Consider the following 13617-nt stretch of genomic DNA (forward strand, 5'->3'; position numbering starts at 1 on the left):
TAGTTCCAACGAATTGATGACTAAATTAATTGCCAACTATTTTGATAATCGATTTTAATCGATTTAATCGATTAGTTGTTGCAGCCCTAATATATATATATATATATATATATATATATATATATATATATATATATATATATATATATATATATATATATATATATATATATATATATATATATATATGTGTGTCTGTGTGTGTGTGTGTGTGTGTGTGTATGTGGTCAGGTGCTCGTTTGTCGTACAGTACTTTTACAGTCATAACAAATCTTTTTCTAAGATGCCAGTTGGTATTCATATCGAAAACTTAATGTCAGTGTTCTGGCTCCGGATTAAAAAGCAGGTTCTAACTGGACACAATCATTTGTTCATCTGCAAGCTAGCTTATATATAGAGAGAAGTACTTAGAAATAAAATTTACAAAAAAAAAACAGCAACAAATATTGATATATTTCTCTGTATTATTTCAAAAATAGTTTTATGATATGAAAATTCTGAATTATGCGAGTCTGTACAAGCTCAGCTGACGTCATCTATGGCTACTTATTTATTCTTATTTCAACAATTACAAAAATTTATTTTGTCAAAAATGTATAGTACGTAATAATAATAATAATAATGTGTGTGTGTGTATGTCAGTGTACAATAATGTGTATGTGTGTTTATGTAAGTATGTCTGTGTGTGTCTGTCTGTATGTATGTATGTGTATGTAAGTATTTATGTATGCATGTGTGTGTGTATGTAAGTGTGTGTTTATGTAAGTATGTTTGTGTTTATATAAGTGTAACGGCCCGGGCCTTGTGGGAGGGGCTTAATGTTTGGCCTGCTTACCTGCCTCCTCTCAGGTTTGCAAGCAGGGGATCTGTGTTCCTGCCTGCTTGGTTGCCCTTTTCTCCATGTCTCCTTGGTTTGCAGGTTCCACACCTGCACCTCATTGGCCTAATTATCAATATCAGCTGGGAGCCCAGGACCTCAGTCTCTGCTCTGCTCTGTGTTTATGTGTGTATGAATGTATGTGTGTGTTTATGTATGTATGTATGTATGTATGTACGAGTCTATACATGTGCGTGTTTTTGTATGTATATATGTATGTACGTTATGTATATCTGTGTGTGTTTATGCATGTGTGAGTGTTTCAGTCTGTATGTACGTGTGTTTATGTATATATGCATGTATGTGTATGTATGTATGTACGTATGTACAGTATACACGTGCATGTTTATGTATGTATGAATGTGTGTGTTTATGTATGTATGTACATGTGTTTAGATATGTGTGTGTTTATGTATGTATGTACATGTGTTTAGATATGTGTGTACGTATGTACAGTACACTTATGTATTTACATGTATTTATTCATGTGTGTGTACCTATGTATAGCATGTGTATTTATGTACGTGTGTACGTATACATGTATGTGTGTGAGTTCATCAATCTCAACCATACAAACCAATGAAATCCAATACAAGAGCTTTGTATTACTATGTATGTAATATGTACCATGTATACAGTACAGTGAAACTGTCTTATGCTGACAACTCCTTCATTGTTGGTGTGATGTTTTTACTAGTTTTGTTACCATAGCAACATGAAAGGGTCAAAATATTGATATCTAAGTATGATGCATTGTGGTGCTGACTACGACCACAATAACAAGCATATTGCCAAATTGAACATTTTATTTAAATATCTCAGTGTACCAGTGAGTGAAGGTGTGTGTGTGTGTTATGTGTCATCAGTGTGTGTTCTCAGGCAGCAGCCCTGCTTCAGAGGCAAACAGCTCCTTGTAGAGAGGCGGGAAGAGAGTGTGAGCGATGAGCGGGTAGCGCTGACTGAACCAGCGCAACTTCTCCATGTGCAGACTGCACAGTGAACGCAACACAGACATCCTCTGGTACAGCTGCGCAAAATATACAACCAGAAATTTACATTGCACTTTTTTTTAAACCAATTACAAGCCAGCATGTGTTCTTTGCTGTACCTTATGCATTAGGCTGTCCCGGTTGTCTCGGTGTAGGATGTGTGTCAGACCGAATTCCAAGCTTCTTTGCACATGCTGCACCCTGCCTCTGTCCTCCAGGCATGGACGATCTGCACAGAGATGTCTTTGGCTTTTGAACACAATCTCACTCAAAGCAACATAGTCCTGGTTTCCTCTTACAGTGTCTACCAACTACCACTAGGGGGCAACCAGTGACAATAACGAACAAGAGATTGAGCCAATGTGAAAAATATATTAAAATAATAAATTTAAAATATCAAAAATACATTAGAAATATACCTCCTCCCTGAGCTGCTACCTTAACGTGGTGGAGTAAGTCATTACTGTAGTGTAAATAATTGCGTCTAAACAATGATGTTAATAATTTATCAAGCGTGACAAAAATTAACCTGAGATTAGTCAATCAATCAATCAATCAATCAATGTTTATTTATATAGCCCTAAATCACAAGTGTCTCAAAGGGCTGCACAAGCCACAACAACATCCTCGGTTCAGATCCCACATTAAGCCAATGCCAAAAATAGATAACATGAATGAATAATTTAGAAAATATAAATAATTATAAATTCAATAAATAATGAAGATAAAAAAAGCCAGGCTGTTATCTTACCTCAGCATTTTTTTATGGATTACAGTATATAGATTAGAAACACTATAAGAAAATTGGCATTATATAAAAAAGATAACAATAAAACAACTTTTAGAAAGTTAGTAACCCATAAAAAAAAATTATGATTAAAGGCCTACTGAAATTTTTTTTTTTTATTTAAACGGGAATAGCAGATCCATTCTATGTGTCATACTTGATCATTTCGCGATATTGCCATATTTTTGCTGAAAGGATTTAGTAGAGAAAATCGACGATAAAGTTCGCAACTTTTGCTCGCTGATTAAAAAAAGCCTTGCCTGTACCGGAAGTAGCGTGACGTCACAGGAGCTAGTATTCCTCACAATTCCCCATTGTTTACAATGGAGCGAGAGAGATTCGGACCGAGAAAGTGATGATTACCCCATTAATTTGAGCGTGGATGAAAGATTCGTAGATGAGGAACGTTACAGTGAAGGACTTGAGAGACAGTGATGGACGTATCTTTTTTCGCTCTGACCGTAACTTAGGTACAAGCTGGCTCATTGGATTCCACACTCTCCTTTTTTTGTTGTGGATCACGGATTTGTATTTTAAACCACCTCGGATACTATATCCTCTTGAAAATGAGAGTCGAGAACGCGAAATGGACATTTAGTGCCTTTTATCTCCACGACAATACATCGGCGAAATGCTTTAGCTACGAGCTAACGTGATAGCATCGTGCTTTAACTGCATATAGAAACAAAAAAATAAACCCCTGACTGGAAGGATAGATAGAAAATCAACAATACTATTAAACCGTGGACATGTAAATACACGGTTAATGCTTTCCAGGCTGGCGAAGGTTAACAATGTTGTGCTAACGACGCCATTGAAGCTAACTTAGCAACTTAGCAACGGAACCTCACAGAGCTATGCTAAAAACATCAGCTCTCCACCTACGCCAGCCAGCCCTCATCTACTCATCGACACTCGTGCTCACCTGCGTTCCAGCGATCGGCAGAAGGACGAAGGACTTCACCCGATGCGTTTGGCAGCCCGGAGACGTAGGAAGTCAAGGTGAGGTCGGCGGCTAGCGCGGCTAGCGCTCCAACAAAGTCCTCCTGGTTGTGTTGCTGTAGTCCGCTGCTAATACACCGATCCCACCTACAACTGTCTTCTTTGCAGCCTTCATTGTTCATTAAACAAATTGCAAAAGATGTCCAGAATACTGTGGAATTATGAAATGAAAACAGAGATTTTTGTATAGGATTCTACGGGTACCATAACTTCCGTTACTCTGACTTCGTCACGCGCATACGTCATCATACCGCGACGTTTCAGCCGGATATTTCCCGGGAAGTTTTAAATGTCACTTTATAAGTTAACCCGGCCGTATTGGCATGTGTTGCAATGTTAAGATTTCATCATTGATATATAAACTATCAGACTGCGTGGTCGGTAGTAGTGGGTTTCAGTAGGCCTTTAAGATAATACATTTTTAAAAAGTTATGACTTTTATTGTACGTCTGCAACTTTTTTCATGTTTTAAAATTATAAAATTTTCCATGTTAAGCTACATTAGGCACAACTTTAAAATCTAGTCAATCCAGTACAAGAACCATAAAAAAATATTTTGCCTTTTACAAAAAAAAATCACAGACGTTTTCCAACTTTTTTAAAATCGTTTTTATACTGAATTCTAGCTTCTTTTAAGGATTAAAGTGGCTTGAAATGTTGCCACAACTGTGGATGTTTTGTTAGATTACTGATATATATTTAACAATGTCTAAATGGGTGCTGTAATACCAATCTCCTCAGTGATTATATTGAAACTGAGTAATCAATTAACCAATTTAGAAACATAGTGCGATTCCAAAATAAAAAAAAAACATATTGGTAAATGAAAACATATTTGGTCAAAACTCAGCATTATTATGTTTATTCCTTATTGCATCTCATTAGGCCGTGCAGGTGTACCTAATAAAGTGGCCTACCTGCATTGATCAAGACCAGAGCGCTGAAGAGAGCCACCTGCTGCTCGGTGAGCTTCAAAGCGCAGACGCTGTGAGCAAAGTCGAAAACCGCCGCAATCAAATCGGCGCACGCTGCAAGAGAAGACGTGTATTGCATCAATGAGGTGGAAGAACGTTCTAAGAGCACGTTTGAGCAGACGCGACCTCACCCAAAGACTTGAAGACTTCGGTTCCAGCAAATTTGCCATCAAAAAAGACGGTGTTGTTCTCTGTGTTGAAGAAGCGACTCATCCTCACCAGAACGACCTCCATAGAACCTGAGGAAACAGCAGATGGACTGTGATTCAACCTTTTTGGACGGCGAGTGAGTGAGTCAATGCAAGGTGACCTCACCAGTCTTCAGAAGGGCGATCTGGTCGTTCTGGCTGAGCAGACGGAAACCAGGGATGTGTTTGGCAAACTCCACCACAAACTGCATGGCATCCGTCAGCCGAACCGCACAGTGTTGCCACATCTCATCCACCGACTGAGGGAAGAAGAATTCTCTTTATCAAAATGATTGAATCTGACCAACACAGAAAAGCAGAAACTACACATTCCACCACAAATGCTACAATTGTACATTTTGTTGCTTTTTTGCTATAAAACATTTTTAATCATGTGATATTCATTCATTCATGCACAAAGTACGTGTTTTGTGTTTTTGTTGTTTACTTTGATACAATAGACCAGTGGTTTTAAAATGTTTTTCACCAAGTACCACCTCAGAAAATTTTTTGACTATCCAAGCACTACCATACTGACCAACATTGTTGAACAGTAACATAGTGGGCCTGCATCCATCCATCTATTTTCTACTGCTTGTCCCTCTAATTTATTTATTCATTTGACAGGGACAGTACAATTAAAAATTGCTACCCACAGGTAACCGATGTCAAAGTACATAAGACTTCTAGCCACAGGCTAATTTGCTGGTTAAGCTTTTAAAGAAAAGTTTAAAAAAGTGTAAAACAAATACAAAAGTATTAAGACAAGTTCAAAATAAAAATACATTAAAAATAATTGGCCCTCATTTGTTCATCCATACCCAGTTGTAGTGCTCACACTTCTGATTTCCCTTAAGCCACTTTTTCAGTTTTGTGGAGAAAAGTTAAATGTCCGACTGTGACTTTAACTCCAGTGGCAAAGAGTTCCACAGATGAGAGGCCTTCACTGAGAATGCAGACTGACCCAGAGTTGTCCGGCACCTTTTCACTCTACAGCTCCCACTGACTGCAGCTCGAGTCAGCACACCTTCACTACTGTATTTTTGTATTTCTTTACACATTACATCAGGGGCTAATCCATTAAGACACTTAATATAGCTTTTAAAAATTAGAAATGTATAAAATTATCAAAACTCATCCTGTTATACTTTTGGGTAATATGGTAGTGATAATGTTTCATTGGTTTTTGGTCAAATACCTTTAGTATTTGTTTATATAATGACAACAGAGGCTTCACAACATACAATCATTGCATCAATGTTTTTAATATGGGCATCACATTTTAGCTTAGGGTCTAAAATAATACCCAGATATTTAAATTCCTTTAATTTTAATTAATGTTGACTTGAATTTCATTGAATGATTGAAGAGAAACACATTGAGACGGTTTTGTTATAATTAAGGGTTAATGTATTTATTTTGAAGCCATGTTGATACTTCAGCTGACTGTTTAATATCTCTGAAGCCTGTTGAGGGCTGTCGGCTGCCACATACATTATTCTATCATCTGCATACATTTGGCAGATGGTATTTTAGCAAATATACACCTGGAGGCACAATCAAGTCCTCAAGAGCCTGGCTGCAGCACTTGAGACCAAGAGAAATGCAACCAACTCCTTACCCCTAAGACCGAGCAATCCAATAAAAACAACATTCATCCGGGAGGGACAGGAAAAGCCCAAGAATTTTCCTACGAAGCCAGAAACTGGACACCTATCCATGGTCCGGGACTGGAAGATGCTCGTAGATGTTGGCCAGCAACTCATCTTTCCACCTGAGATTGCTTCCACCAGCCTTAGGCCAGACATGGTACTCTGGTTCCCTTCACGAAGATCTGTGTATATCATAGAACTCACAGTCCCATGGGAGAACTCGGTTGAGGAGGCCTATGAACGCAAGAAACTGCGATACACAGAGCTGGCAGCAGACGCAACTCAAAATGGCTGGAATGCGAAGGTTTGTCCAGTTGAAGTGGGATGCAGAGGATTTGTGGCATCTTCCACCATCAGATTGCTGAAGGAACTTGGAATTCACGGACAGGCTCTGCGGCAGATTATCAGAACAGTTTCTGAAGCAGCTGAAAGAGGCAGCCAATGGTTGTGGATCAAACGGAAGGACCCTTGCTGGGCTCTAAGAACATGACCCCCCCACGTTTCCAACCCTCCAACCTGAGGAGGGCCTCTGAGGTATGTGGTCAGCTCTAAACTTGGCTCAGGGAAGAGGACGGCCCTGCCTTGCATAGTCCCTTGGGATGTTAGTCATTTTATAGATAAATGATAAATGGGTTATACTTGTATAGCGCTTTTCTACCTTCAAGGTACTCAAAGCGCTTTGACAGTATTTCCACATTCATCCATTCACACACACATTCACACACTGATGGCGGGAGCTGCCATGCAAGGCGCTAACCATCAGCCATCAGGAGCAAGGGTGAAGTGTCTTGCCCAAGGACACAACGGATGTGACTAGGATGGTAGAAGGTGGGGATTGAACCCCAGTAACCAGCAACTCTCCGATTGCTGGCACGGCCACTCTACCAACTTCGCCACGCCGCCCTAGGCTAATCCTAATGATTGGGCATGGGACACAAGCTACGGGGTTGATCACCTGTTAGTTGGCTGCCTTTGATAAGGGTGTTTAGTGAGTAAAGGCCGAAACACCCCAGGATTGAAAGGAACACTACTGAGGATGTGTCTCAAAATTTACATCTAATCCCACTCTAAGGAATACATCCCATAGCACTCTTAACATCAAGGCAAATCTGATGTGAGTGCACACCATCTATTGGCACAATGGACAGTCTTAACATCACGTCCCGTGTTTTTATGTTAGTCATTTTATAGCTAGGCTAATCCTAATGATTGGGCATGGAACACAAGCTACGGGGTTGATCACCTGTTAGTTGGCTGCCTTTGATAAGGGTGTTTAGTGAGTAAAGGCCGAAACACCCCAGGATTGAAAGGAACACTACTGAGGATGTGTCTCAAAATTTACATCTAATCCCACTCTAAGGAATACATCCCATCCCACTCTTAACATCAAGGCAAATCTGATGTGAGTGCACACCATCTATTGGCACAATGGACAGTCTTAACATCACGTCCCGTGTTTTTATGATTCTATATATATATCGCTGTGGAAGGTGGCTGCATCTCCAGTAGCTCTGTAGTTATAGATCTTTTAAACATATTTTATGTTTATCTTTTATCTTTAATAATAATAATTTTTTATTTTTATTTTTTTAATGTCCTGCCCAGCTTCTCGGGCAAATCATATAGCAGATGTAGATGCCCATATCGATACAATAGGTTAAGCTTTGTCAGTGTGCCATGTGTTATACCCAGTTTACCCTAGGGCAACAACGTTAATATATGTTTGATGAAACGTGATTATGTGCATGAGTGTATGTGTGCATATGTACTTGTATATGTACAGTATGTGTATATGTGTGCTTGTACAGCGAATGTATATGTACAGTATGTGTATATGTGTGTACAGCGAATGTATATGTACAGTATGTGTATACAGTATGTGTGTTTGAACAGTGAATGTATATGTACAGTATGTGTATATGTGTGTTTAAACAGTGAATGTATATGTACAGTATATGTATGTGTGTGTTTGTACAGAGAATGAATATGTGTTTGTACAGTTATTTGTACAATTATTATTATTATTTATTAGATCTTATAAACTTGTATTTTATCTTTTATCTTTTTTATGTTTTCCTTGAAGAGAGTGAATCCCTGTACATATCCAATGGATACTTTTGGCAGTTTTAAAAGACCAGCAGCCAGCTTTCTTACGTATTTGAGAGAGGAGCTGCTCACTCTGAAAACAATGGGGCGTACTGGTGTACGACACTCCATTCCTGTGGAGCTGAGAAAGAATCCTCGGGGCTGCAAAGCGGGGGCTAAGCTAAAGGCTAAGCGAGAGGAAAATCGACGGCGCTACAAACCATCCATTCCTTCCGTCATCATGGGGAACGTGAACTCGCTGCCGAACAAGATCGACGAGCTTCATGAACTAAAAAGCCAGCGTGCATATCGAGAGAACAGCCTGTTTATCTTCACGGAAACGTGGCTAAACTATCTGGTACCGGATGCTAACGTGGACCTGCAGGGATTCACCGCAGTGAGAGCTGACAGAGACACTAAAGCATGTGGGAAAAGCAAAGGTGGGGGGCTCATCATATACGTTAACAACCGCTGGTGTAACCCGGGACACATCTCCGTGAAGAAAGTCTTGTGTTGCCCGGACCTGGAGCTACTAGCTGTTAGCCTCCGGCCATACTATCTGCCGAGGGAGTTCAGTCACGTGATCTCCCTCTGTGTTTACATTCCCCCGAGGGCAGATGCAGCCAATGCATGTGAGATGATCCACGCCATCACATCAAGGCTACAGACCAAACGTCCTGAGGCTTTTTTCATCATTTCTGGGGACTTCAACCATGCTACTTTGGACTCAACGTTAGCTGCTTTTTACCAGGCTGTGGATTGTCCCACAAGAAACAACAGGACAATTGCTAATGTCAATGATGCATACAAGGTCACACCCCTCCCCCCACTAGGGAAGTCTGACCACAATCTTGTCCATTTGCAGCCAAAATACACCCCCCTGGTCCAAAGGCAGCCTGTTAACACTTGCTCTGTGAGAAGGTGGTCCCCTGAAATGGAAGATGCCCTCAGGGACTGCTACAACACCACAGACTGGGACGTGCTGCTTCCACAGGGTGAGGACATTGATGGGCTGACTCACTGTCTCACGGATTACCTCAACTTCTGCGTGGACGTGATCTGCCCTGCTAAGACTGTTCGGTGCTACCCTAATAACAAACCCTGGGTAACACAAGAGGTTAAAGCTGTCCTCAACAAGAAGAAAGCTTGGGGGGGGGGGGGGGGGGGCAGCATATCTAAGAAGGACAGCTCCAGACTGGAGAAACTGATCAGGCGGGCCGGTTCTACGATCGGAATAAAACTGGACTCACTGGTGACGGTGACAGAGAAGAAAACTGTGGAAAAACTAGTGAGCATCCTGGATGATGCCAGTCACCCTCTGCATACCGTTGTCAGTAGCCAGAGGAGCCTGTTCAGTGCTAGACTGCTTCATCCCAAGTGCAGGACTAATAGACTCAAAAACTCCTTTGTCCCACACGCCATTAGACTGTACAACTCCTTTCTGGGGGTGGAGGGGGGTACTAGGATGACAGGGGATGCAAAACAATAACAGTAAAATACTGTTTCATAACACGGTCACTACTGCCTAGTTTCTCTTGTTATATTCTTATTTTACAGTTACATTTTTATTCTCATCGTTGCTTTTTATTTTTATTCTATTGTAATATTTTTCTATTTTGTCTCCATTTATACCCCCATTATTTACTTTTTACAATTTTGTACACTGCTGCTGGAATTAAAATTTTCCTGAGGGAACTCTCCTGAAGGAATCAATAATGTACTATCTATCTATCTATCTATCTATCTATCTATCTATCTATCTATCTATATATGTATATACTGAAAAGCAGCGGACCCAAAAGAGATATTTGTGGCACACCCAAATTACAATTTATTACATCTGTTTTTACACCATTTATTTGAACAGATTGTCGCAATTCAAGATATGATTTAAACCAATTTATGGTTTGTTTTGATACATTAAATTGTTTTATTTTGTCATCAAAACAAGGTAATTTACAGTATCAAAAGCTTTTTTTAAATCTGAAAATACTGCTCCAACATATTTACCCTGGTCCTGACTTTATTTGATCATTTCGGTGAAGTGGCACACAGCCATTTCAGTAGAATATTTGGGCCTGAATCCAAATTGTTTAGGATTTAGTAAATTATTTTTACCTAAATGGGTCATCAATTGTTCAGCCACCATCTTCTCAAGTACCTTTGAAATCGCAGGCACAATTGAAATTGGTCGATAATGGCATGCCTCATCTGCGGCACCAGACTTAAAAATTGGTGTCATAAAAGTTGTTATAAAACTTTGTGGTAGTTCACCATTTTTAATACACAGATTTACTAAGTGTAAAATGGGCTTTGATAATATTTTAGCATGCATTTTTATTATAGAGGTGTCTAAATTAAATAGTATATTTAATATTTTTGGACACTGAAACATCACACAAAGTTTTTTAGCAGTAACACTGTTTGAATAGAGGAAAATAAAACACTTTAATGAAGTGATTCTTTGGTGTACCACTAGGTAGAGCCAGCGTACCACTAGTGGTCCACGTGCCACAGTTTGAAAATACCAGCAATATACAAAGAGATAAGCTACAAGATTCCACTCCGTTATTGATCTTTGCGTATGAGTTACTTATGTAAGTAGGAGAGCGTTCATAGATATTTAAGTAGGTAGATAGGAAGTAGAGGCACATTAAGTAAAATTCACTTACTGTAGATATACAGTAGAAGTGAGTAGGTAGGTCAGTAGTAGACGTTCATTAGTTATATAAAAAAAGTTTAGTAAGTGCATAGTAGCAGTTAGTAGCTGTTGGCAAATGGTAGACGCTTGTTAGTTATGAAAAAGTTAGCACTGTAGATAGACGTTAGGTAGGTACATAGCAGAAGTGCATAGGCAGGTAATTAGCATATATTCATTAATTTTGCAACATTTCGGTAAGTTGGTAGAAGGTAGGTATACAGTCGAAGTTAGTTGGTAGGTAAGTATAGAGGTTTGTTAGTTATAAAAATGTTCAGTAGGTAGGTAGAAGTTAGGTACAAAGTAGAAGTTAGTTGGTCAGTAGGTAGTAGATGTTTATTAATTAAGAAAAATTTTGGTAGGTAGATAGAAGTGAGGTACAAAGTAAATGTTAGTTGGTCAGTATGTATATTTTTTTAGTTAAGAAAAAGTTCAGTAAGTATGTTAAGTGTAGGTATATACTGTAGTAGAATTTATTTCGTAGGTTTGTTAGTTACGAAAAAGTTCAGTAAGTAGGTAAAGTGTAGGTGTATAGTAGAAATGTGTGGGTAGGTAAGTAGTAGATATATGTTAGTTAAGAACAAGTTCAATAAATAGGTTAAAGATGTTGTAGATGTTTGTTAATTAAGAATACGTTAAAGGCCTACTGAAATGAATTTTTTTTATTTAAACGGGGATAGCAGATCTATTCTATGTGTCATACTTGATCATTTCGCGATATTGCCATATTTTTGCTGAAAGGATTTAGTATAGAACAACGACGATAAAGATCGCAACTTTTGGTATCTGATAAAAAAAAGGCTTGCCCCTACCAGAAGTAGCGTGACGTAGTCAATTGAACATATACGCAAAGTTCCCTATTGTTTACAATGATGGCCGCATGAAGTGAGAGAGATTCGGACCGAGAAAGCGACAATTTCCCCATTAATTTGAGCGAGGATGAAAGATTTGTGGATGAGTAAAGTGCAAGTGAAGGACTAGTGGGGAGTTGAAGCTATTCAGATAGGGAAGATGCTGTGAGAGCCGGGGGTGACCTGATATTCAGCTGCGAATGACTACAACAGTAAATAAACACAAGACATATATATACTCTATTAGCCACAACACAACCAGGCTTATATCTAATATGCCACAAATGAATCCTGCATAAAAACACCTCAGTGTTTGTTATGCTAGCTCCTAGCTCCTATGCTAGCTCCTAGCTCCAATCCAATTCAAACACCTGCACAACACACACAATCACTCAGCCCAAAAGACCGTTCACCTAACCCAAGGTTCATAAAGCTTATATATTTAAACAAAGTAACGTACGTGACGCGCACGTACTGGCAAGCGATCAAATGTTTGGAAGCGCAGCTGCTACTCACGGTACCTGGTATTCAGCTGGTAATGACTAAAACAGTAAATAAACACAAGACATATATATACTCTATTAGCCACAACACAACCAGGCTTATATTTAATATGCCACAAATTAATCCTGCATAAAAACACCTACGTGTTTGTTATGCTAGCTCCTAGCTCCTCTGCTAGCTCCTAGCTCCATAGAACACGCCAATACAATTCAAACACCTGATCAACACACACAATCACTCAGCCCAAAAGACCGTTCACCTAACCCAAGGTTCATAAAGCTTATATATTTAAAAAAAGTTACGTACGTGACGCGCACGTACGGTCAAGCGATCAAATGTTTGGAATCCAAAGCTGCATACTCACGGTAGCACGTCTGCGTCTTTGTCATCCAAATCAAAGTAATCCTGGTAAGAGTCTGTGTTGTCCCAGTTCTCTACAGGCGTCTGTGTATCGAAGTCAAAAGTCCTCCTGGTTAGAGTCTCTGTTATCCGAGTTCTTCCATCTTGACTGCATCTTTCGGGAATGTAAACAAAGAAGCGCCGGCTGTGTACGTGTTGCTGCTGACTTCCCTCGCAAAATAGACGCTTCGCACAGACAACTTTCTTCTTTGTTTGCTCAGCTTCTTTCTCCATAATGAAATGAACATAATTGCAACAGATTCACCAACACAGATGTCCAGAATACACCCAGAATGAGATGAAAACAGCTATTTCGTATTGGCTTCAATGTGGAAGCCATACCCGTGTTCCCCGGGCTACGTCACGCGCATACGTCATCCTCAGAGGCGTTTCGAACCGGAAGTTTAGCGGCAAATTTAAAATTGCACTTTATAAGTTAACCCGGCCGTATTGGCATGTGTTGCAATGTTAAGATTTCATCATTGATATATAAACTATCAGACTGTGTGGTCGGTAGTAGTGGGTTTCAGTAGGCCTTTAAGTAGGTAGGTAAAGGGCAGGTATGTAGTAGAAGTTAATTGGTAGGTAAGTGTATGTATGTAAGTCGTAAT

General features: G+C 39.5%; 1 protein-coding gene across 3 annotated transcripts in view; it reads right to left on the minus strand.

Moving 5' to 3' along the window:
- Positions 1-202: 202 nt before the first annotated feature.
- The window catches only part of LOC133636192 (nuclear receptor ROR-gamma-like), a 102794-nt gene continuing 89379 nt past the window's right edge, over positions 203-13617 (minus strand). For all 3 annotated transcript variants that reach the window (XM_062029960.1, XM_062029959.1, XM_062029961.1), the window contains 5 exons: positions 4945-5077; positions 4761-4868; positions 4573-4683; positions 1986-2095; positions 203-1904 (listed from right to left, as the gene is read on the minus strand). In XM_062029960.1, the coding sequence (XP_061885944.1) occupies positions 1740-1904; positions 1986-2095; positions 4573-4683; positions 4761-4868; positions 4945-5077 (627 nt within the window). In that variant the 3' untranslated portion in view covers positions 203-1739. The remainder of the gene's footprint in view (positions 1905-1985; positions 2096-4572; positions 4684-4760; positions 4869-4944; positions 5078-13617) is intronic.

Source organism: Entelurus aequoreus, linkage group LG20 (genome assembly GCF_033978785.1).
Source record: "Entelurus aequoreus isolate RoL-2023_Sb linkage group LG20, RoL_Eaeq_v1.1, whole genome shotgun sequence".
NCBI classification, from domain to species: domain Eukaryota; kingdom Metazoa; phylum Chordata; class Actinopteri; order Syngnathiformes; family Syngnathidae; genus Entelurus; species Entelurus aequoreus.